Here is a 22,907-nt window from a genome sequence, read left to right on the forward strand (position 1 = left end):
AGTGGGGGGTGGGACAAAAACCGGGCCCAGCGTCATTAACCAGGGTTGTCGTTGTCAACCGCTATATCTGTCCTGGAAGCATCCTCCGCGGGTCTTCGGATCCGCCCTTGGACCCAAACAGCGCAGACAGTTGCTTCCCCGAAGCTATCGGAGGCCCTCGAGGCTGGCGTATCGCCCGTCTCAAGGGCGTCTAGAGCTGCTAGTTGAGGATACTATCGTTCCTGTCGCTTGGCAGGCCCGGCGGCAAGTGAGGCAATGAAGCCAGCTCTTCCGCGTACCGCCGGTTTCCTATGGACTGGTTCCAAGAATATTGGCGTCAGCTGGCGAACGGAGAGGGGTCAGGTGGGGAAGAGACGTACTTCATGATGCTTAAAGCACGGCGAGAGAAAAGTACTGCGCCGATAATGCAATATAGATGATGTCATGAAAGCTTCAGCCCTTCACAGCTGGTATCGGACTTTGAAGTTGCCTGGAAATTGAGGTTGAGATTCGTGAGACTCTTTAGAGGGGTATCAAACAACTACTGTGCGGGATGGGCGCGACTCCTATTGGTATAGCGCAAAGTACGCGTAAGCACCGGTCGCGCAACTCGGCGGCCGTGAAGGCATATTTGCGATAGACGCTGTTCAACCAAACACCTGATCTGAGAGAAGAGGAGAATTCCGAGCCAAATCCGGGAATAACAGAGTTGTGTGATGCTCGTCCAGACGATGAACGGCGTCCTGGTGATCATCGCATGATTCCCAGCAAACGTCGTGAGAGCAGGAGCTCTAAGAGCACGTAAAAGCAGTCATGTCGTCAGACGAAGGTTTGAACGGAGACGGAGGAGTCATGATCATCGGATGATGGGAGGATACTGACTGTGAGTACAGCTCTTAGATAGGAAAAGTACGACTTCTTGTAGGGCAGCTTCCAACGTTCGATCAAGCCAAGCATGTTGCTCGTCTGGCGCTCGTGGAAATTGCGGAGCGCTGACCTTCTAGAGTCGGATGGTGGAATATTGCGCTCCTCCGGACTCCGCCCAAGGCACGGCGTGACGATGATTAATGGGGTAGTATCTGAGAAACGCGCACAAATGCGCCCACGGTGTATTTCACATGGGCGTGAGGGGCTACACGAATGATGAAGGGAGCGATGTCGGACAAGTCGGGTCCATCACGCCGCCGGAGGAAGAAAAAGGGCAGGAACGGGCATAGGCAGACATGGGTCATTCTTGCGACAGTTGGGGGGGAACGGTGGCTGCTGCTTGGCAGGAGGTTGAGACTTACATGGAAGAGCACAGGCCGGTTGTCAGAGAAGGCGCGCAGAGCGCGCATTTGCTTCCGAGAACCGCTGGCATGGGCGTTGGGCAAAGGTGGGGGACAAGTAACGACTGCAGATCGTCGCTGGTGGGAGGCGACGATCTAGAGTTGGCTGGACTGGCGACGGGGCAGCGCAGCCTATCAATCATCCAAGCGAGGCGAGGGGCAGCGAGAGTGGGCAGCGGAGGGAATGGCATGATTGGCATCGAGTAACCCCAAAGCGAACGTGAAGAGCTCTCGCCCGGGAGAAGCCGCGCCCAACCGGTCTCCCCATAAAAATCGGCAATCCAATTCGCCAACCCCGCCTCTCTCCTCCTCTGTCCCCCCATAGAGTCCCCATAGACGGCCCCGGCTCCTTAGACTTCCTGGTTCCTCCCCTTCCCCTCCTTCCCTTACTCTCCGGCTAATTCGCCCAAAATGTCGACAAAGACCTCATCCAAAAGGGTGACCGTCGAGCAGATCCCCTTCGTGATCCCGGATCTCACCGTGAAGGACCTGCTTTCTGCCATTCCGTGAGTACAACCCGCCAGATGGTGACTTCCGGTCCCGCTGACCCCACACGGCCCAATAGTGCGCACTGCAACAAGCGGTCCGCGCTCAGGTCTGGGTCCTATGTGTGAGTGTCCATCCCAAAACGCGCCTTTTGACGTGTCATCTCGCGCCATACTCACCCTTACCCCAGTGTGATGGACCTTGCCATTATTGGCGCCATCTACAAGGGCACGTACTTCCTCGACGCGCTTCTCACCCCAGGGAACATCGAGCTTCCTCACCCCGCTCTGTATCCTGCGGCGCGCCTTGTGCTCTGGGCATTCTACTCTTTCTTTGTCGGCCTTTTCGCGACCGGCCTCTGGGTCATTGCCCATGAATGTGGACACCAGGCATTCTCCGAAAGCAAGACCATTAACAACGCCGTCGGCTGGGTCCTCCACTCCGCGTAAGTGGAATGCGCTGTTACTAGCGCTTCTTGTCTCTAAGGGGAATGACCGGGCTGACATGTGATATCCCCCAAACCTTGCGATTGAATGCGCTCCTCTTCCCTCTTTCGACGCGTAGACTGGGCGTTCCTTACCACGCGTGGCGTATCACGCACGCGAAGCATCATGCTTCCACTGGCCACATGACGCAGGATCAGGTCTTCGTTCCCCGCACTCGTTCTGAACTTAGTCTCCCTCCGTTTGACCCCACCAAGGAGGACCTCGCCGGTTCCAGCGTCTCGGAGGAGGTTATGAAGGAACTTTGGGACGCGCTTGGCGACTCTCCCATCGGTGCCATCTATGGATCGCTCCGTTACCTCGTGAGTACCGTAGTTGTACGTAGTAGTGAAATTGTGACTGACCTATCTCAGGTTGGTGGCTGGCCCGCGTACCTCATCGTGAACGCTTCCGGCCAACCGCGGTACCCTAAGGAGACGAACCGTGAGTGTACCGGATGCCTGCAGGTCGAGCAGTAGACTAATAATTTCCCTAGACTTTGACCCTGCTGCTGTCATGTTCCGCCCTGACCAGCGCGGCCAGATCATCATCTCCAACGCCGGAATCTTCCTCTGGATGGCCGCTGTTGGGTACTCTATCTATCAATGGGGTTTCTTCGAGATCTTCCGTGTCTATCTTGTTCCCTACCTCTGGTGCGTTGTAAAGAACGCGTCTCATTGAACTAAGTGCTGACGTCATTTACACGTAGGGTTAACCACTGGCTTGTCTTGATCACTTTCCTCCAGCACACCGACCCCCTGCTTCCCCACTACCGTGCATCCGAGTTCACCTTCCCCCGCGGCGCCCTTTCAACCCTCGACCGCAACCTGCTCGGCGACTTGGGCCCGATCATGGGCTGGCTCGGTGCCTTTGCGACCCACGGCATCTCGGAGACCCACGTTGCGCACCACGTCTCCAGCAAGATTCCCCACTACCACGCATGGGAGGCGACCGACGCCCTCCGCAAGCGTCTCGCGCAGCACGGCATTCAGCTCGAGGGCCGTCCCGGTGGCTGGGCGGAGGTCTACCGTGTGTTCAAGGAGTGCAAGTTCGTCGAGGACGAGGGTGACATTGTCTTCTACAAGAACGCGTACGGCCTCGCGGCTACCAAGCCTGTGTTCAACGACAACACCGCGAGCGACTCGGGTATCGAGATATTCGACAAGGAGTCGTAAATGTTGGCGTCCCTTCTTCGATACCTCCGTATTGTCCCTCCATCCGCTCGCTGCTCGCATCATCGCTGTTGATACCTCGTCCCTCCCACCTCGCAACTTTCCGTCCTCTACTGTCCACGATTAATCCCAAACAAGCACATGCGACATCACCCACTCAAAGCCGCTCATACACAGCTACTGTCCCCCCTCTCCCCTCGCACGTAAATGCATCTAGACATTGGCCACGCTGTTTCTCTTACTGCATAGAAGGAGTTCGTGCGTCTCGGCCGCCACGCCGTGTATGTGGGGCAGTGGTTGGTCGTTCGCTGTGCGCGCGCGGGTGCATCGGAAAATGCGCTTGTAGGACGATGTACAAGAACGAGATATTCACGGAAGTAGGCTAGAGAGCGCAGTAATGATATAGAATTCAGAAACAGATATGTTGGCACGCGTGTGGTGTGCCGAGCGCGCGATGTCGGTCACTGGATGCGTCAGGTCAAAAACTCGGGTAATGTGAAGTCCATCTTGTAGAACTCATCGAACGTAGGGCGTAGGACATACATCCTGTGGAGTAGTTTCCAATGAGCAGCTCAGCAGCGGACGAGGCTAACACTTGCGGCGTTGTTGATAAATATAACCCACACTCATGGACTGAAAGGGGTACCAAAAAGAGAAAAAACCCATGAAGATACAGTGGACTGCCTAGTTTTGGGTTGGCATACAACATACGTCGTGATCATACCGGTCGGCGGTCTCGCGGGAATGGGCGTGAGGGGTAGTGGGAGATGGTTCACACAACAGAGCAAAGCAGAGTGATGATGATGGATGATGAAGAGTGCCCAAACCAGCAGAGCGCAAAACCGCGTGCGCAATCACCAGCCTACTAATCTTCGGCAGCAATGCAGGAGGCAGGGAACGGGACCGAGCATCTACTCCTCATCCTCCTCCTCTTCCTCTTCTTCCTCATCCTCCTCGGCCTCCCGAGCCGCCTCGACTACTGCGGTCGCGATACGGTCAAGATCACGCTGACCGTCCTGGGAGATACGGCGACCGCCGTTCTCCGTCTGCTCGAGCACGCCGATCTTCTCGAGCGACTGGCAGATCTTGCGCTGCACGGAGGCGGACGCGTCTGCGTGGTGCGAGGGGCGGTTACCGCGGCGATTGCGGCCACCGTGGAGCTTGGTGAGGGCACCGATGCCAACGTCTTTCCGGAGGTAGATGTGTCTTGCAACGGCGGCTGTTCCAATAAAGGAGAGTAGGAGAAGGAATGAGGATCGTTGAGGCATGGAGGATTAATGAGAATGCGGAAGTGGAAATGAGGGCACGGAGGTTCGAGAGATGTCAGAGATTACACAGGCATTCGCATATACATAATCGAAGTGTACGGACCTGCGCGGACGTAGTACCAATCGGGGTCGTATGGTGCAAGCTCCTTGAAGGAGCCGGTTTTGACAAGGTCAACCCAGGTGGGCACCTCAAGCTTGCCCGAACGCTTGAGGTGGGATGCGTATGCGGAGATGAAGGCCTCCGCGCTGTGGTAGGGGTACCCGCCAAAGGTCGGGTCAGACGTCCGTTCGCCGCATTATATGGAGCAATGTGCGCACCTGATGTCTCGAACGCCCGGCATTTTGAGTGATGGGGAGAAGAGAAGAGATTATCTTGAGGACGGGGCGGAATACGGCGGGCGCGTCGTTGGCGGTGGTGTGTGGAATGCGGCAAGCGGCAAAATTGAGTTCGAAGCCAGCCGTCAGTTCTGTGCAGTTCTGCGCTTAGTCAGCCTTCCGATTCAGGAAGGCGGCTATGCTCCACCTAAGTATACGTACTGGCGTGCATCCTTGTAAGGCTGGGAAGAGATCTGTTGTCCGAAGTCCTCTTGCTTCCTACTTCAAGGTGATCCGCTCGATCTCATGATATGCTTTGTCATGATCCCGCTGGCTGTTCGTTGCTCGGAGCTTGTCCCTACTCCCCACCGCGGTAGAAAGTGTCAGTGCTGAGGGCTGTTTACTGATTTCTTGACCACTCGACATCTGACAATGTTACGCAGGCCTCCTGACAGCAATTCTCGTCAGTGATTGAGAAATAAGGTGAGGCTAGGTCATTGGGCAAGTCCGCGCTAGGCACAAGGGCGATGAGCGGTAATATGGTTGGTCGACTTATATCCGCACCAGCCAGTGCATTTGGCGGTAATCTACTTACACGCAGTAGCTTCTACATCTTCTACATCTCAAGGGCACTGATAGGTCGCAGGCTGTCGTCCGCGTGCAGAATTGAGGGAGGTATAGGCATTCGTCCGAAGCCATCCGCCAGGTGTCAGGGTTTAATCTGGTCAACTTATAGTCATTGCTCACACTTCCTCCCACTTCTCGGCATTATGATTATGGCTTTTGCATAGTAATTCCGCATCCTACATGTGGAGCCAACTACAGTGGACAGTACTTGTTATGCGTCAAAACAGACTCCCATATACTATTTGGTGTCTTGTGAGTCATCAGTCTCCTTGTCAGACAAGCCGCTGATATGCACCCGGTGCTCCTGACGCTCTCTCAACTTAAAGTTATGTTCTCACAATGTGCCTTAGAATAGCTTCTTATCGTCAGTTTGATGATTGCGAAGGCTCCTAGTCGTACTTATAGGAGCTTCGACGAGTCGGTGTGCGGGGCATCTCCCACCTAACGGTCTTGCTTCTAATCCAGAATCCCAAGACAACGAACTCGACGGAGCACTGATGGATCCTCTACCTGCCTTAGACAATATCTTCGGGGCCATATTCGTGGGCTACAGCCTTGGACTAGCGTTAGCGGCTTAGCCAAATGCTTACTCACATCACGCTGAATTTGGCGGTCCCAGAGTATACGGGTCGAACCTTCAGCAATCATACCGATACTTTCGACTCCATTCAGCTGATCGCTGGTCGTTGAAGGCGGTGGTACGTCTTGCATCGCGTTTTTGTGTGCGTGACTGTTAACCTACATCCGGTTGCATCAGGTCGTATTACTGCTGTGAGCCGATTCACTAGGACGGTTGGATATATGAGTGTGTATCTCACATCGGTCGTCAGTGTCCTGGACACAGTCCATATGGGGACAATCGCGCAGATATTGTAGGTCCCCTTCTGACGCCGTGAGATTCCCTGATACGAAACATCGCAGGTACCACTACTTAATCTCCAGCTTCTTTGATCCTTTTGCGCTGCTGACCAGGAACTGGTGAGCGAAGTGAAGTAAAATTCTGGTCGTGCGAGCCTCTCAGGACTCCTCACTCGCCTCCGCTTTACAGGTGTACATTGGTACGTTTCATCAGTTCACACTGGCATGTCGAATGCACTATTGAACGCGCTCCTTTTGTCACGCAGACCATGCCGCTCTTCTTCGTAAGTCATATGATCGCATTGCATATACGTTGTATGTGATGCAATGAGAGACAATAGGACGCAACCGTCGTCGTGGCCCAAGGGTAGGCATGCTCCTCTGGATTCTGCTCGCACAGTAGCTTCAGGCTGACCAAGCTTTGGGTAAGGTTCTATGTCCGGCGAATTTACACGAGTGCGTCCTAGCAGTGCCGTTATTCAGAGTCCACGTCATCATGACCTTCAACGCATTTTAGTGAATCGCGGCTACCGCCCTATTCTGCTCCTCATTGTGAGTTCGAGCATGCACTCGTCGGAATGGATATTGAAAATGTCCACAGGTCGTATTGATGCTGGTAGAGTCGAGTATGTATGCGCAACCACCGAAAGTCATTCAAACTGACATGAACTCGGACTGTGTGCGAAGGCCTTGCCATAGGTCAGTGGGAGATGATTATCTTAGCCGTGCTTCTATTGATGTCAGGAGCCTTCAGCATCCACCAAAGTGGCGTAAGTTTCGGCACTTCTCCTACTGCAGTCTGGCGTACAGCTGATAAGAGGCTTCCAGGTTTGGTCTCGCGCCTCTGTATTCTCCAGATCTACAGCTGTCATTGGTGAGTCATGATGCCTAGCGGCAGGTCACGGCGCGTACCATATCCAAGACTGGCCACGGGTGCGACTGATCAACGTCTGATAACTGTCGTGAATATTTGTAGTGGCAGCGACTCAACCTCGTGGGCATAGCAATAGCTGTCCTAACCGACCTACTCCTTGCGAGTACCCTAGTGTATATTTTGCGTAGAGCGCGCACAGAGTTTAACAAGTTTGTCTCAAGCTGGCTATTGGCTACAAGTCCTAATCATCATGCCCCCTACAGCACAAATTCGCTACTCGATACGCTCATCGTCTACACTGTGAACACCTGTGAGATCCACCCAGAATACTACGTACCCAGATACTGACCATTCCCTATGCCCCAGGTGTCTTGACTGGGTGCGTTTCCTTCGGTACTCATACTCATGGGCATAACATTGACGGTCACAACCCAGCGGCTTTCTCGTGCTTGGCTTGATCTTCGTAAGTCCTTGAGACAGCTTGCTCCCGCAGAAGTTAATTCGGGCGTGCGTGAGAAGCTAGCTGCCTTTCCAGAAACCGACATTTTCCTCGGATTCCTCATACCGGGTGCAAGGAGTATGGTCTTCCACTCGCTCATTCTGGCGTGTATCTGAGGCAGGTATCCTCTTCTGCAGCGTACACAGCCTCCGTTCTAGCAGTGTACGACGAAAATCCTTGTTCTCATTATGTATCGTTGCACTGACCCTTTCCGTGGACAGTCTAAACTCCAGGAAGTCGCTGTCTGAGCGTATCATGAAGACAAATGATGCCGGAACGTTCGGATTGGTAAGCTTCAGAACGCCCAAATTATCTGGAGGAGCCATCATTTCGCCTGATTCTGGTGAGGTGAGGTATTTTCAAGTCTGAGTGCGTGATCAACGGGGCTGATATTGTTCTCCATAAAAGAACCTGGTCCATCGCACCTCTTCCATACACTTCCAAAACCTGGACTTTGTCACAACGGGCACCGAATTCAGGGATTCAACGGGAGGGAACCAGAGCGTCACCGATGTATTCGTGAGCTGAGAGCTGAGCGGCGGTGGCAGTCGTGGCATCTGAGTCCCGCCCTTCAGCGGTACAGAAAGACTCACTTTCTCCGTGTATCTCTTTATTTTTGTACTTTATGAAATTACTGTGGATCTGAGCCGGTTCTGGACCACAGTGGGACCAATCAAGCTGTCGACGTAGCTTGCCGGGTCGTACGGCGACACCAGCGCCTTTCATGGGCGGCTCTCCACCTGGTTGCAGTTTTCAAACGGTAACAATATTGTGACTGCTGGAGTCGTTAACTCTACTTAGCCCGAGTTCACCTCACCTCTTCGACGTTTATAGCACGCTAGGGGTGACCTTTCAATTCATGGTCGTGGTTCATTGGATCTCAGAGGGAAATATCAGTCCATCTGTCAACATTCCTACTGTCTACGCCTGGCATCTCAGGACTGCGTGACGGCGGGTTACGTTGCGGTGGTAGTTGTTGTAGTTGCGGGGCAGGGAGCTGGTACGTCGAGTCTTTTCTCATGGAACAGTCTATTGACCGTGGTCGGACAAGTGAAGTCTTCACCTGATCAACCGGGGTTATAACGTTCGATTTGAGGTTCCCGAGAGACGTCCCGCCTCTGGTAGGGCTTCTTCCGTCCCGAGTTCTAGATCCGTTATAGAGCGGGACAGCTGAACCCACAATGAGGCACCGGCCTGTGCTCACTTGTGTCACTGATCCTTCTATCGCCATATTGTTGACTGACACCGATTGGGACCATGTCAGATGCCGAGCGCCACCGATTCGCCGTGTACCTAGGAGATAGGCGTTCCGACTTTGCGGCCGGTAACGGTTTTCTGCTTCATCTTTCTCGTGAGTGGCGCTGCGAGCCTATTTCGCCTCAGGCATTTCAGAGGGCACTGTTGTAACTAATTCTTATTCTCCCACCACACAGGCCGACAGCCAGCCTGGCTGTCGGCCTGTGTGGTGGTAACGTGCCTCATCTGGCAGATGAGGCACGTTACCACGTATGTCCGAGCTGTCGAACTTCCGCCGCAGTATCACAGCGTGGCGGCCGGCCTTCCTTTATGACTGCCAATGGGAGCTGACCACATAATCGCCTGCTGTCCGAAATCAAGGTCAAGTGGTCAGATGTTGTGCATCGTCTGCTACGTAAAAGCTCTGCCGATGTCTTGAAGGCGCATCTCTTATGGGGATGCACATAGTGCACTGCTGCTCTTGAAGTGATTCTCAGCAATCTGTACAGACGGAATCTTGAGTTACATTACTGCATTCTCTCTAAAGGTAGAGTAGGGAGACTTGCAACACTTGATATCTCAGGAGAGCTGAAACGTCATCCGCATGTTGTCCGCAAGGGCGCTCCTGAGACCGCGGCGTCCAGCTGCCTTTTGAGTTAGGAAGCAGTAAGCCTATATATGCCATACAAGATGTATACTGATCAATCTCTATCCCGCTTCTTTCGGCCACTTGCCACCCCCTATACTTGCCCATTCAGATCTCTTTCTGTGACATGGCGGCATCGGCCTCACCTCGACTAGACAACTCATTCGGGGCGGTTTTGGTGGGCAATTCAGTGGGTCTAATGTGAGTAATATCCTTCGTCGAGAAAGAGCGGATCAAGCCGACATACCCAGAATATATGGGATGACACTGCTACAATGCTATCGCTACTTCCGCCTTTATCCTGGTGACTCTTACAAGATGAAGGTTTTGGTATGGAGCTCTTCGCATCAATGTCGCCCATACAGAAGCTAACCGAGGTTGCAGGTGTTTGCATTCATGTTCGTGATGAACTGGTGTGTGGACATGTGCTCGCCCTCACGATACCATCAGGATGCTCGAAACCTTGCATATAATCGAGACGACACATACATGGTATGGTATCTCACCTTGCATAGCGGAACGAGTAGATTCTTAGGGATTCTGCACAGCTACTATTATCTCGTATCGAATTATTGCGAATCTGCCAAGCTTGGCATAGGCGTGTGGTGAGCATGGGGCAGAGTCCAGAAACTTTGATTGTCTGACACATAGAATGCCTATCTAGGTCTATACGAGTACGTCTCGTTAGCGAGTATGTGCTATCTAGGTGGCATATTGACCTGACACTTTCAGATCCTCACCCCGACGAACGTAAGTCCGGCATGAATTCATGATCGTGTTCATAGTCCCCCAGATTTTCTTATGTTCGAAGCGATCAGGGCGCAATTGTGTTTATGGCACAAATGTGAGTCATTCTTCCGATTTCAGATACCCGTCGTAACCTGGAAGCTTGCTAGGTTTTATGCCCGACGACTTCATTTACGTGAGCTGACTACTTCCCAATTTCTTGTCAACCATATTGACCGATTGACCTGCTTGTTTGTCTAGTGAAATCGTGTAACGGGGTACTTGTGATCATAATGGCCAGTCATTCTGTCATCGAACCCACGTGCTTCAGTGAGATTGAATATCATTTCTAGGTTTCTCTTAGTCTGATTGCCCTAGGTATGTGGCTCTCTGTGTCGTAATCCGCAAGGTCTGCTGTGATTGAGCTCGCTTCCTAGGTTTCACCATCAGTAAGATCGTAGTGCTGTCATAAGTCTCGATGCTGACCGTCACACCTCGCCAGCGGCCGCAGTCGAAGGGTCAGTGGCTCAGTTGCATCCATGAAAGCAAGCGAGCTGACTGGGTGACAGTTTCTTGCAGGTTTCCTTCAGAGCATGGCGGCACGTTGTGGTGTGTCGCTTCTCTGCTACAAAGGCTCCCCTTGTCATAGAAGAACTCTACTCCTTGCAGTGGATCGATGTGGTGGCCGTTGCAGTCAACCTGATGGTGGACCTCATGCTCTCCATCACGCTTGTTCTGTTCTTACACCGTAGCCGTTCTGGTCTAAGACGGTCAGCCTTCATCTGTCATCCCTCGTGTCTTGACGACTCATATCATACATTTGTCACTCTCCAGGAGCAATTCGCTCGTTGATTTATTGGTGGCCTACACTGTCAATACATGTAAGTCCTGCCTGGTTCCATCGTCAGGACCTAACCTATTGATCGAATGTTATGTCAGGTGTTCTCGTCAGGTAGAGTAGTTGATGCTGTGGCTATCTTACGGGTCATCTGACGTGATCATCCAGTGTCATGAACATACTGGTCTTGACATCTGCAAGTCCTACTGGTTATCTACTCATCACATGGCAAGACCACTCACGTTGAAGGCACCCAGATAATTGCATGGCCGAGTACTCTCATCTATGTAGGAATCAGCATACCGACAGCAAGAAGTATGGGCTGGTTTTGGTGACCATGGTGGAACAACTCTCATTCTGAATTCTGCTCGCCTTTGACAGCTTACGCCAACGCGGTATTAGCCGTGTATGTTTGATAATGTATGCAAGTGTTCACCCCTCTCACACGGGCACAGGTTGAATTGCCGGAAGTCACTAGGGGAACTCGCACACGAAACCTGTGACCTAGGGATGTTCAGTTCCGAGCTCAATGGAATGCAATTCAACAACTGCGACGTCGTAGATTCTGCGGAGACCCACCTAGACGTAAGTTTATGGCTAGCTGCGCTCGAGTCTTCGAACAAATCAATCCACAGTCGCTTCCGGGACATTCAATCCGCGTCGGCCTCTGCACTATAGATAGCGAGGACGCACAACTTGCCCCCAAGGGCGCATCAGGAGACTGTTCCACAAGAATCAAAGGGAACACCTGATGTCGTCACTACGACGCTCCATGGAAAATCGTCCACCGAGTGCAATGTAGGGAAACAAAGTTGTAGTTCAAGGGGGGCGCAAATATCCCATTTTGTTATGCTATATCACGTCTTCGGCGCTGCAGCGCTTCGCGTCATAGCTGAATTGAGCTTCTCCAGGCTGGCGTCCTCTCCCTTTCTGGGGCTGCAGACTGCAAGAGACTCGCGGGTCTGGAACCGCCGAGAACGCCGCAAGCATGAGCAAGGCGCATCGCTCGCCCTCACGGGTGCAGACAACCACTGACCTGTCACAAAAATGAGGATGAGTACTATCTTGGCCTTCTCATCAAGGAAGAATTCTGCGGCGTTGCACGATGCTGTGTTCAGCTCCCGGAAAGTCATTGATAATCACCAGGGGTCGTAATCATAGCAAGTTATGCTGCGGCAGGTCCTAGTAGTGTAAGGCTATACAACCTACGTTCGACAGCGGTATCCCATGTTTCCAGGCAGTGTAACCCACGAGACCTACGTTCTCGAGCTCGTTAACAGTATAGCATATAAAGCCACGTGTTGGATATACCGCATGGATCACTGGCGCGCTTCTCTTCTGCATACAGCTGTCTTCATGACTGGTGCGATCCTTTGGTATAGCTTTGGAGCCAAGATTGCGCAGTTCGGTTAACTGAAGAATCACGGTCGTCTACTATGTGGCCATCACAGGCGCTTGTCTGGCGTCGCTTCTACCCACCATGTTGCGATCGTGTGTATGCGACTCTGAAGGTGGTATGCCACAGAGCATTCAATTCTGACTTTTTTATCTCAAAGGAAACCTCTGTGTTTGCTGAATGGACTTGAGCACACAGGTTGGCTTTGGCGTGAACCCAGCATCCCTGCCACAAGGAATATAGCTAGGGCTCGCGAACGCACGTCGACAACCGGCCTATTCCTCAAGCTGCGATGCAGGCGCGTATCTCTCATGCATGCTCATGTGAACATGAAAACTCGAGTGGAACGGGACCAAGTATTCCGAGGCTGGCAGAACGTCAGCCTGATCTCCCGGACTCGAATGTCAGCCATTGTCTCTACGAGACCCATTCTGTGCTGGTACACGGCCGACGAGCCTTAGCGGCCGAGCGGCGTCCGCGATCAATCGGTGCTGTGAAGGTAAGTTGAACACCGGTGGAGGTTGACAGTCTCAACGCGACCGAGATCGTTCCCGGTCTGCCAGCCTCCTCCTCTCCGGGATGGCATATAAACCGCCTCGTACGCAGCCATCTCGTCCTCACCTACTACCATCATCTTCGTTCCACACCTTCGTCGCAAGCTCGCCGATATCCACATCCTCACTCTCCACTTCAACCTCAACCTCAACACATCCACAACACACATACATACATCACCCCCATCATGTTCGGTCTACGCGAGTTGTTCAAGTCCCTCTCCATCTCCCGCACCATCCATGTCCCTCACCTGCCCATCCCTCGTGTCCTCCACCCTTTCTCCTCGTTCCGTCAGCCACCCAGGGACAACGCCGAGACCGCCAACCACGTACGTCCGCCATACAGCATACATCGTGGCCATGCTTGCTTACTGTTGGGATGATGTCAGACGCGGATGCGGGCCATCCGTGCAGAGGGTGGTATTGTCAAGGTGTGTACCCTTCCGCCCGCACGTTGGGACTCGGGTCAGACGGTGATGTGATGTGTTGTACAGGATCTCGAGGAGTCACGGAAGGCGTTCAAGAGAGTCGTGTGTGGTCGTGAAACGGTCAAGGCAGCTGGGGGAGAGTATGGGAAGGGCAATGCTGTGTCCACTGGCAGCCCCGCTCCATCGTACAGGCCGCACCGGGTTCCTCACCGGACTATCGCTCAGCAGTCTCCTTCGCTCTCGATTTCTCAAGCGATGGCCCAACTTCGGATTCGGCGACAGGATGGGTTCACGGCGTCGTCGAAGCTCCAGACTGGTTTAAACAACGGACAGGGCCCGATGGAGGATATCATGCCTGCTCCTCTCGAGGAGGCCATGGAGGAGATTTTGCCTGCTCCTCTCGAGGAGTGTATGGAGAATATCGTTGTGGCCCCGCTGGAGGATGCTATGGAGGACGTGATCCCCGCTCCGCTCGAGGAGCAGATGGAGGAGGTTCTGCCCGCTCCCCTTGTCTATGCGCACCCTATGACCCACTTCTACTGGACTCTGGTCAACCAGGCGGCGGTCCCCCCACAGACGCCTCGTATGAACAGGACTCGGGATCGCGAGGCGTTCACTCCGGCATCGCCTCTGGCTGGGAAGAGTCGAGCTTCGCTGTCCCGGATCGCCGTGCTCCCTCTGACGCCGTTCCCTGATACGCCGGTCAAGCCTCGGCATCGGAGACGGCTGATGTCCGCTGGTAGCCCCTACTGAGGGGCAGCTCGGTCGCCGTCAACGACTTCCCACCTCTGGCCGTCCTGGCCTAGTCTCTCTTTGATAGAGGACTCGCTGTCTTCGCCGCTCTGAAACCCTGCACGAACAGCTGTAGCTCTCCTCCACCCCGAGGCTGCGCGGCGCAGTGAGGGACGGGCTCTTACTCGACGCTTCCACCTGTCGGCCTGTATGCTTCGCTGGCTGCGCATCGCCTCGCGATCCAACCCCTGTTCCATGCGTCTGCTCCCTCCGCCTCCACCGTTCGCGCATGAGAGTGAATCTCCCTCACCTTCAAGCACAGATAAATTGCCTCATACCCAGGATTCACATCCCTATACCCTGGACTCGTATCCTGATACCCTTGGGTCAGCCTTTCCTCTTCTTGGACTCGCCCGCGCACACCAATTTGGCCGCATCTCAATATACCCCACGGATGCATTCCCTCATACCTCGAATTCACATCCCTACACCCTGGAATCATATCGTTCTATGCCGTCTCTGTGTTTCCGCCTCTGTTTGGATCCGCTCAATACCTATACCCCCGATCCGGATCGGAGACCTCCGCCCAAGTACCGCATTTTTCGAGGCCTGTTGCCAATGGAGGTGATAGTTGTTCTACTGGTGAGTGTCTTCTGTGCTATGCGCTTTGGCAAGTGCTCACGCGGGTCCCTGTAGGAGTCGCGAACGAGGGATGTGAGGTCGGCCCCATGAGTGCCAGACTGTTGAGGTTGGTGATATTATCCTTCGGTTTGCGCGAGTTCGCTGACGCAGTTGTCCTCGCAGATGGAGGAGACGTCCTCCGGACCAACAGTCTACTCAACCCCACTAGAGTATCGCACTGTTGAGGTTTGTCGGATTATCCTTCGTCTCGCGCGCGTTCACTGATCAATCTATTCCTCGAAGATGGAGGAGACGTCCTCCTGATCAACAGTCTACTCAGCCCCTCCCTCGTATTAGACCCGTAGGCCGTCCGAGTCTCGACGTCCGCGGACGATGTCGACGTGCTGCCCCAACCTGGGACAGGTATCGAACGACATGACCTGCGTCCTGTGGAACCTCTGGGTAGCCGACACCCGGGGGCTTCCTGGTACGATGCCTGTCTGCGTTCGGACCTGGGCAGTTCCCAACCATGCTCGGGCGGTCCCTCCTACTCCAGTGAAGCTTCGGTGACAAGGACAGCTGGTCTGTGGCCCCTACTGAGGGCTGGTCGGTGGCCATCGCTAGCTGAGGACAGTAGTCGACAGTCGATAACGACTGCTCTCCTCAGTTGGCCCCTCATCGACGCCCTCACCCGCCGCCTCCACTTGCTGCACATCACCTCTTGGTCTTGCGTTCCCCGTCTCTGTCCCTGGCTCTGCTCCCTGCGTCTTGCCACAGTCTCTAGGGTTCGCGTCTGTGAGTGGTCTCCCTTGCCTTGTACCTACACGAAGCCATGCATCCGGTTCGGCGTCTGCGCTCTTCTATCGGCCGCATTTCCACATACCCCATGGATACATTTCCTCATACCTAGGATTCAAATCCTATATCCAGGAATCAACCCCTGTACCCCGGACTTGTATCCCAATACCCTTGGATATGTGTTCCCATCTTTTGGACCCGCTCGCGTACACGGGTCCGGCTGCATTTCCATATACCCCACGGACATAGGTCCTCATACGCAGACTTCCCATCCGAATACCCTGGACTTGTATTCCTATACCTATACCCCGAATCTGTGTTGACGTTTCTTCTTGGACTCGCTCGATACCTACATCCCCCATCCGGCCCTATGTGCCTATTCGCCAGCATCGTCAATCTACATACATGCCCGCTTGTTTTGAGTCTCGTCTCTTGGCTTCGGTTTGATCCTATATACATACTGTACGAGTATAATTGACCGGTGACGTTCTACAGCGATATCCCATATTCCCAGGCAGTGTACCCCACGAGACCTACGTTCATAGCATATGAACCCACGTATTCGTTACACGCATGAAATCAAGCACCACTGGCGCGCTCGTCTTCTGCCTACAGCCATCTTCATGACTAGGGCAACACGCTCGGTATAGCTTGGTAACCAAGAACGCGTGTTTCGGTGGATCTGAACGCTCAACGAGTAGATACTGGCGTCCTGGAGATCGGACGCACGATTCGACTCCATCTAGCAGGACTCAACTCCCCGGGGTGATTCGCAAGTTTACACCAAGGCCACGACAGCCAATTATCGAAGGGAACAAACAGCGCACTTCAAATGTTTGAACGGCTTTGTTATGATCCCTCGATATTGGTTGCGAACCTAAACGCATACAAAACAGTATCATCCACACGCCTCCAGGGCGCGGGATATTCGTTCACCCAGCCCGAACCCCTCTCTACTGCCTCTCCGACACGACAAACTTCAGCCCCTCCCCATCAACAACGATTCGCACCTGCTCCATCGTGTCTACAACGAAGTGCGCACCGCAGTTCTCGATCTTCGACCTCTCGTGGCTCGTGCACACGGCGATGACCGTCGCTCCGGAGGCAACGCCGGCACGGATGCCAGACGGCGAATCCTCAAAGACGACGCAACGCGTCGCATCGAACCCAAGCTCCTTCGCGGCGAGGAGGAACGGGTCGGGTGCAGGCTTCCCGGCCTTAAGACGCTTGTCGTCGGCGGTGATGGTCACCTTGGGAGGTGTGATACCGACGCGCGTCATACAGCCGTAAGCTACAACGAAGAGCGGTGTGTCAAGAGAGGTTTGCGGATGGAGCATCGTGATGGGGCTTACCATAAGTCTTGGCACCCGAGGTGGCAACGGCGTAGCGACCCTCAGGAATCGAGTCCATGAGCTGCTTTACGCCAGGGAGGATGCGCACAGAGCGGTCGACGGCGGCGGCCTCGACCTGCCACGCCTCGAACAAGTGCTTCTTCTCGAGCTCCATCCTCCAATCAATCTTGGGCTCCGCAATCCCCTCGTTCTCCTCGTCCTGGTAGGTCGCGCCTTCAGCCGCGATGAGCGCAAGGCGGTTGGTGACGCGACGGACGAAGGACGGGCGGTGAGTGTGACCCACCGTGGAAGACGAGGAGGAATGCGGAGATACGACCCCGGAGCCAGACGAGCTGGTGCCCGAAGACGACGGGGTTGCGAGGGACGGGGTCGCGGCCCCAGAGGTGAGCGGCGAGACCTCGAGGGAGCCGGGTCCGTGCTTGGTGAAAGCGTCAGCGAAGAAGAGGATCGACTCTTCGAACGCCTGGACCTCGACGTCCATCTCGTGCACCTTGATATGCGGCTTGAACTGGGCGAGGTTGTCTACGGCGCGCTTGCCGTGGGTGGCAGCGATGACATACGACGGGTCCTGCCCGAGGTCCTCGGCGACCTTGCGCCATGCCGCCTCGACAGCGGCGATCGAGTCGGTCAAGGTGCCGTCCTAATGCATAAGCCAGTGAGTAGAAGACCATGAGGAGCAGAAAGGGAGGAACATACCATATCAAAGAGAACGGCGTCGGCGAAGAAGGTGGTCTCCTTGTTGTAAGACATCTTGTATATGTTTGTATGTGATAGTGAATGGTAATGGGCTTGGAGATATGATGGGATGAGAATTTTTGGTGGGGACTTCGCCACGAAAGCAGGTCCCTTTATACCTGTAGGAGGGGGGAGGGCGGATGTTGGACTAGAATAAAATCGCGAATAGTCAGCCCAACACTAGTGTGCGTCCTAGATCTAACGCAATCTAATTGTTGAGAGTCAGCCGTCCGCCGCAAGCAGAAGGTGGCCTGACAGGCCAATTTTCCCGCGGATATCCGCAGCTAGCAACCATGCTTGGTCGGCATCCGCAGAAAGGACAGGTACTACGCAGCAGAATTGGGCCCAGTCGCCGAGTTTCAGCCCAATGTCAGACCGACGAAATCTTTTCCGATAGCAAACAAAGAGACAGAGAGGCAGCAAACTTGTTCGTGTCCACGTAGTCCAGCATTATTCAAGACAAGACTGACCTGCGACGAGGGCACATTGCACTGCATGCGTCGCCGCTAGTGTTCTTGGCAGAACGCTGCCAATCTGCCAGAGGCAACTGCCAAGCGGCAATTGCCATTTTGCCCGCCACCGAGACCGGCAATTTGGTGGCAGATACACGGCGCTGTTTGAGCGCTTACTGTTAATGGAGCCGTTGCCGGTCGCCCACAGAGACAGAGTAGCCTCAGTAAGAGACAGTCCTTCCACTCCATCCTCTGTGGAGTGTTTCAATATAGCGGTATGTGCTATAAGTGGGACAATTGGTGGCCACCATATTGACTGGCTTGCCTTGAGAAGTCATCCCGGCGCCTGACTGACCGGCTGAAACTCTCGGTTAGATGGGAAATCACCCGTATGAGCGTACTCTGTTGCGGGAAGTGGATAGACAGCGATATCTATGCAGTATTCATGTTCTAAATTCTTACTAAAGAGCATGGAATATTTTCAGTGGTTTCAATGGGTTGTTCTACTCACTCTCCATCGCCAGAGGCTCCCCGGAGCGCCCGTGAATCTGCCAGTATTTGCCGGCCCTGGCAATTGCCATATTTGCCAATCTGCCATTTGCCAAAGGCCGAAACTATTCTGCCCTGTACACTAGTCGCCGCGCATCAAGTCATCATGGTGGTAGAGGATGCCGACAGACATACGATGCGAGAACCATCTTCTCTGCCTATCGAGCCAGTCGACCAGTAGAAGAAAGACCTCAAGTTCCAACGATGCAGAGACATGTGAGCGCAGAAGAGGCTGCAGCTGGTCAAGGTCGGAATCCCAGCTGACCGGAATCGGATCCAGACACTCGAGCGCCGACAGCCAACACGAGGCTACGGAACGCTGTGGCCTAGACTCGCCAGAAGCACCTTCCTCTATGTTACGTCCTACTTACTATCTTTCTAGGTCGGGTACGACCGGTACGAAGAGCTAGTTTTACTGGTAGTCCGAACAAGACGGCCATGTTCGTCTAATAACAACACGCCTTGTTGCGAACAAAAAGCCTGAGGCCCAAGATGAACAAACTGGATACTGAGTGGTGATGCTGAATGTGGGGGAATGTGTGACGCGCAACATACATACATGTTTCGAACGGAGTCTATGAGAATGAGTGCATGCAAACCGGACGGCAACAACGGGACGATGAGGGCGGAAAAACGCGAAAGACCGAGGCTGGAGGGCTAGATCGAGACGGTAGATGAATGGATACAGCAGCACGACGCGCGAAATCTCGCAGACCACATGAGGATGATGGTATGAGACAGGACCAAAGCGTTTTGACCAAGCAGAAGCAAGATGGGAGAAGGGTTGTTTTCATGGTACGGAATGGAAATTGGCTCGCGGGCCCTATCGATACGAGGTTCGGGACATAGCAGAAGCTAGGGACTACAAGTGCTACTGGGCCCTCGGATCATGCTAGGTATGGAGTGGCTAACGGCCAATGGCTAGTAAAGAAACGTCAAGGTCCGCGCGCGCAAGGATCAGATGGTCTGTGAACCCTACTCCCTTCCACGCTCCAATCCCAATGCTGACCAGATCGACACACCTGACAGGAGCAGTGGTGCGTACGGTCATTGCGAAGCATGACTAAATTCCAAGCCTGCCATCGGCATACTCTTCCTCCCGCGAAAGCGCGAAGTGGGAAGAAGGGTGTCTATACCGGTGTAGTGGAAGTAGTGAAGACAGCAGGAGCGCGTCACATGATAACAGAGACCCGACCATCAACAGTATAGCGGGAGGACCAGGCAAGGAGAAAACAGAGCAGTGGCGAACACCACAGGGGGTATTCGGCGAACCGGGGTATGCGGGGTAGAGGGAGGAAAGGTTAGGAATACAACTTGTTTTTATTTTCGTCTTCTTGTCTTGTCGTGGATGCGTTCACAGCGGCACATCGTAGGATGACATGTGAGGGACAGTGGTGAGGGTCAAGGGGTACAACACGGGTGCGTCTATGGGGAGGACTTGCAGGGCTGGCGGGCGTGCTGATGACTGACTTGGGTTAAGCGTCGGATGATGGGCCGGGAGGGACAGCGGGCGATGGTCGCTCCCCGATGCGAATAGATAAGGCTCCGCCGACGATCAGGCGTATGAAACACGGGACGTGCGCCTGCCAGGCGAAGTCCGTTCTATGACGGAAAGGCGGTGTAGGGAGATGTCGGACGTCGGGACATAAGGCCGAGAATGGATTGCCCAATGAATCTATGAGGCAACTGGTGTGTATGACGGACCGGCAGAAAGCAGGGAGCATAGTCGTGTAGGCCGCACGCATCGCGTGCGCAACAGAAGTATGCGTCGCGTCATGTGGGCTTGTAATAGATGGTAGTAATATACTGGAGGCGGCCACACTGCGTCAGTGATCATGTAAGACCCGTGCGAAGAAAGACAATCGCGTCAGCTTACCTTCTTCCTGTATCGGGTAGTATCTGCGACAGCGAGGACTCCATTGCGGATCGCACTCGTGCTGAGATGATGTAGGACAACGTGTGAAGGTACTGGGAGTACGCTCGCATCGTCGGAGATCCCGGGCCCATCCAGAGGACGTCCTGTAGGTTGAGCAGGAGGCGTTGGTGGACCCGATGCCTGCTGCGCTGCGAGCATTTGTGCTGTTACATCCGTCCCGCTGGCGGTGACGACTGGTAGATGCAGGGGCGGGGGAGGTGCAGCGGGACCGTTCGGCCCAGCCCCATCCTCCGTGGAGGCACCTTCCGCGGAGGTCATGCCAAGCTGGGTCGAGCGACCTTCCTTCGCACGGTCGCGCTGACGATCGCGAGCCTTCTCGCGAGTGCTGCGACGCTTGTCCCGCTCGCTAGTCCCTGTGGAGGAGCTAACAGGACCAGCCATCGCTGGAGGACGCACGTTGAGGATCAGTTTGTCGAGGTGTCGAGGGAGCGCTGGAGCAGGCGGAATGTTGGGAGTGGGGACCCCGCTCGCGGACGACGTCGGTGAGTCTGCCGATGTGAGGTAGGCCTCCTCCTCAGCGGCGGCCGCTATGAGCTCTTGAGGAATATCTGTTGTCCACTTCGCATCCCGTGAACTGCCCCCGGTGGGCCCAGCGCCTGTCGAATCCGACCAGAACGAGTTGAAATTGTTAGGATGAGTGTGGTGTGGGCTGGATAGGGGCGTAGCGAGCTGGGTGATGTTGGGCGGACTTGACGACGTGGGGTGGGGAACGGCGACGTAATTGGCAAGTGTCCCATCGCGGTCGTCAACGGCCCGAGGATAGTCATTCGTAAGCCTGGTCTGGTCGTCCACAATGAACTTGAGATGGTGTGTCCCGGGCAGCAAGGACACCATCGTCCAGAAGGTGTTCGTCTCGGGGCTAAACGACGAGTGATCTGAGAACAAAACGGATGTGAGAATATCGCGGCACTCACTCGTATTCCATCGGTTGCCGCCCCTGCCAATTGTCGTGACCAGCTCGGATCAGCACGACCTTCTTCCCACCACCTCTCCAAGTGATCTTGTAGTTGACAGGCTCCAGCTTGTGGCCGTCCTCTTCAGCTTTCATGAGCGCGATCGGAATCGTGCTATGCACCACCTCGGGCACGAATTCGCTCCTCATGGGCACATCACTGCGCGGGGGGGAGTCCTGGACGACCGTGCTCTGGAAGGAGCGCGTGGACGCGAACGCGCTGAGCGAGTGCTTATAGCGCGAGCGGCCGTCAGCCATGCGATCGATGCGCGCCGCCGACGGCAGGTTGTTCTGCGGGCGGAACGTCTGCGGGGGTGGGTTTCCTGCGGTGGGGATTGGGATCGGGGACGACGCGCGCGGCCGCCGGTGCGCCGGGTGGGGCGAGACCGAGACGGACGCAGGCGTCGAGGAAGCGGGCGTGAGCGTGAGGGACGCCAGATCGGGGAGCTCGAGGGACTTCTTCTTGTTCCGAAGCGAGCGGTGCACCCTGTGCGAGGTGGACGATGACGGGTTGGGAGAGCCGCCGCGAATAGGCGAGTGGTGGGCGGAACGCGCAGGCGAGTCAAGGCGGGAGTGGGCGGATTGGGGGTTGGAGGATGTGTTGCCCATACTAGAAGAAGGGCGCGGGCGATTTGTGCGGGAACAATTCGAGCAGAGACGGGGGCGACGGACGCTGGTGCTGGGTGATGGGAGAGAGCTACTACCGGGGAGGAGCCGGACGAGAAAAGGGGATCGGGGATCTGCAATCGAGGGGATCAGCGACGTCCTGGTGTAGGAATTTGACTATCTAGCGAGGTCAAGAAAGGCGGAGCGACAAGAAGGGCGGGGAGGTGGTAAGAGTGGCCAGTCGCACAAAAGGAGCTTGTACATACATTGCTCTTCCGCTACTGGCCGTCGATGTCAGACACACAAGCGACTACTGCTGGGTCAATGATCTTGATGACTGGGGGGTGCTTGTACGCACTCACCAGGCCCCACCACTGACAGTCTCCTCTCTTCTCCTCCTAGAACTGTGCGATCTGCGCGAGCAGATTCTCGGCGAGCAAGTGTGGCCGAGAGGAATGGATG

At 54.7% G+C, this 22,907-nt stretch overlaps 6 protein-coding genes across 6 annotated transcripts; 3 read left to right on the forward strand and 3 right to left on the reverse strand.

The window, feature by feature from the left end:
• The first annotated feature begins 1,606 nt into the window (after nucleotides 1-1,606).
• On the forward strand, nucleotides 1,607-3,864 carry DICSQDRAFT_102286 (uncharacterized protein). Its single transcript, XM_007363693.1, has 7 exons — nucleotides 1,607-1,813; nucleotides 1,873-1,917; nucleotides 1,984-2,238; nucleotides 2,358-2,598; nucleotides 2,650-2,719; nucleotides 2,772-2,928; nucleotides 2,985-3,864. Exons 1-7 carry the CDS (start codon nucleotides 1,719-1,721, stop codon nucleotides 3,448-3,450), a joined length of 1,329 nt encoding a protein of 442 aa, XP_007363755.1. The 5' UTR covers nucleotides 1,607-1,718; the 3' UTR covers nucleotides 3,451-3,864.
• Nucleotides 3,865-4,442: 578 nt separating this feature from the next.
• On the reverse strand, nucleotides 4,443-5,056 carry DICSQDRAFT_24190 (ribosomal protein S19; the record flags this gene model as incomplete). Its single annotated transcript, XM_007363694.1, has 3 exons — nucleotides 4,443-4,666; nucleotides 4,819-4,961; nucleotides 5,034-5,056. Coding segments are annotated over 3 exons (390 nt in total), but the record flags the coding sequence as incomplete, so codon positions are not given.
• Nucleotides 5,057-5,293: 237 nt separating this feature from the next.
• On the forward strand, nucleotides 5,294-8,497 carry DICSQDRAFT_134611 (uncharacterized protein). The gene is made up of 24 exons (XM_007363695.1): nucleotides 5,294-5,412; nucleotides 5,474-5,909; nucleotides 5,984-6,222; nucleotides 6,277-6,355; nucleotides 6,415-6,428; nucleotides 6,488-6,529; nucleotides 6,579-6,635; nucleotides 6,706-6,715; nucleotides 6,782-6,799; nucleotides 6,857-6,882; nucleotides 6,946-6,971; nucleotides 7,033-7,067; nucleotides 7,117-7,141; nucleotides 7,203-7,214; nucleotides 7,270-7,285; nucleotides 7,344-7,389; nucleotides 7,492-7,598; nucleotides 7,653-7,699; nucleotides 7,756-7,768; nucleotides 7,825-7,852; nucleotides 7,909-7,966; nucleotides 8,026-8,050; nucleotides 8,110-8,236; nucleotides 8,297-8,497. Exons 3-24 carry the CDS (start codon nucleotides 6,155-6,157, stop codon nucleotides 8,414-8,416), a joined length of 999 nt encoding a protein of 332 aa, XP_007363757.1. The 5' UTR covers nucleotides 5,294-5,412; nucleotides 5,474-5,909; nucleotides 5,984-6,154; the 3' UTR covers nucleotides 8,417-8,497.
• A 4,393-nt stretch (nucleotides 8,498-12,890) lies between these two features.
• Nucleotides 12,891-14,739, forward strand: DICSQDRAFT_134613 (uncharacterized protein). Its single transcript, XM_007363696.1, has 3 exons — nucleotides 12,891-13,613; nucleotides 13,674-13,715; nucleotides 13,779-14,739. The coding sequence occupies exons 1-3, from the start codon at nucleotides 13,473-13,475 to the stop codon at nucleotides 14,463-14,465; spliced, it is 870 nt and encodes a 289-aa protein (XP_007363758.1). The 5' UTR covers nucleotides 12,891-13,472; the 3' UTR covers nucleotides 14,466-14,739.
• Nucleotides 14,740-16,630: 1,891 nt separating this feature from the next.
• Nucleotides 16,631-17,983, reverse strand: DICSQDRAFT_179223 (HAD-like protein). Its single transcript, XM_007363697.1, has 3 exons — nucleotides 17,912-17,983; nucleotides 17,216-17,855; nucleotides 16,631-17,154 (listed from the first exon to the last, which is right to left on the reverse strand). The coding sequence occupies exons 1-3, from the start codon at nucleotides 17,963-17,965 to the stop codon at nucleotides 16,817-16,819; spliced, it is 1,032 nt and encodes a 343-aa protein (XP_007363759.1). The 5' UTR covers nucleotides 17,966-17,983; the 3' UTR covers nucleotides 16,631-16,816.
• A 2,741-nt stretch (nucleotides 17,984-20,724) lies between these two features.
• Nucleotides 20,725-22,465, reverse strand: DICSQDRAFT_179224 (uncharacterized protein; the record flags this gene model as incomplete). Its single annotated transcript, XM_007363698.1, has 3 exons — nucleotides 21,802-22,465; nucleotides 20,828-21,746; nucleotides 20,725-20,772 (listed from the first exon to the last, which is right to left on the reverse strand). The coding sequence occupies exons 1-3, from the start codon at nucleotides 22,446-22,448 to the stop codon at nucleotides 20,725-20,727; spliced, it is 1,614 nt and encodes a 537-aa protein (XP_007363760.1). The 5' UTR covers nucleotides 22,449-22,465.
• Between the last annotated feature and the right edge of the window lie 442 nt (nucleotides 22,466-22,907).

The sequence above is a fragment of the Dichomitus squalens genome, assembly GCF_000275845.1.
Source record: "Dichomitus squalens LYAD-421 SS1 unplaced genomic scaffold DICSQscaffold_7, whole genome shotgun sequence".
NCBI lineage: Eukaryota > Fungi > Basidiomycota > Agaricomycetes > Polyporales > Polyporaceae > Dichomitus > Dichomitus squalens.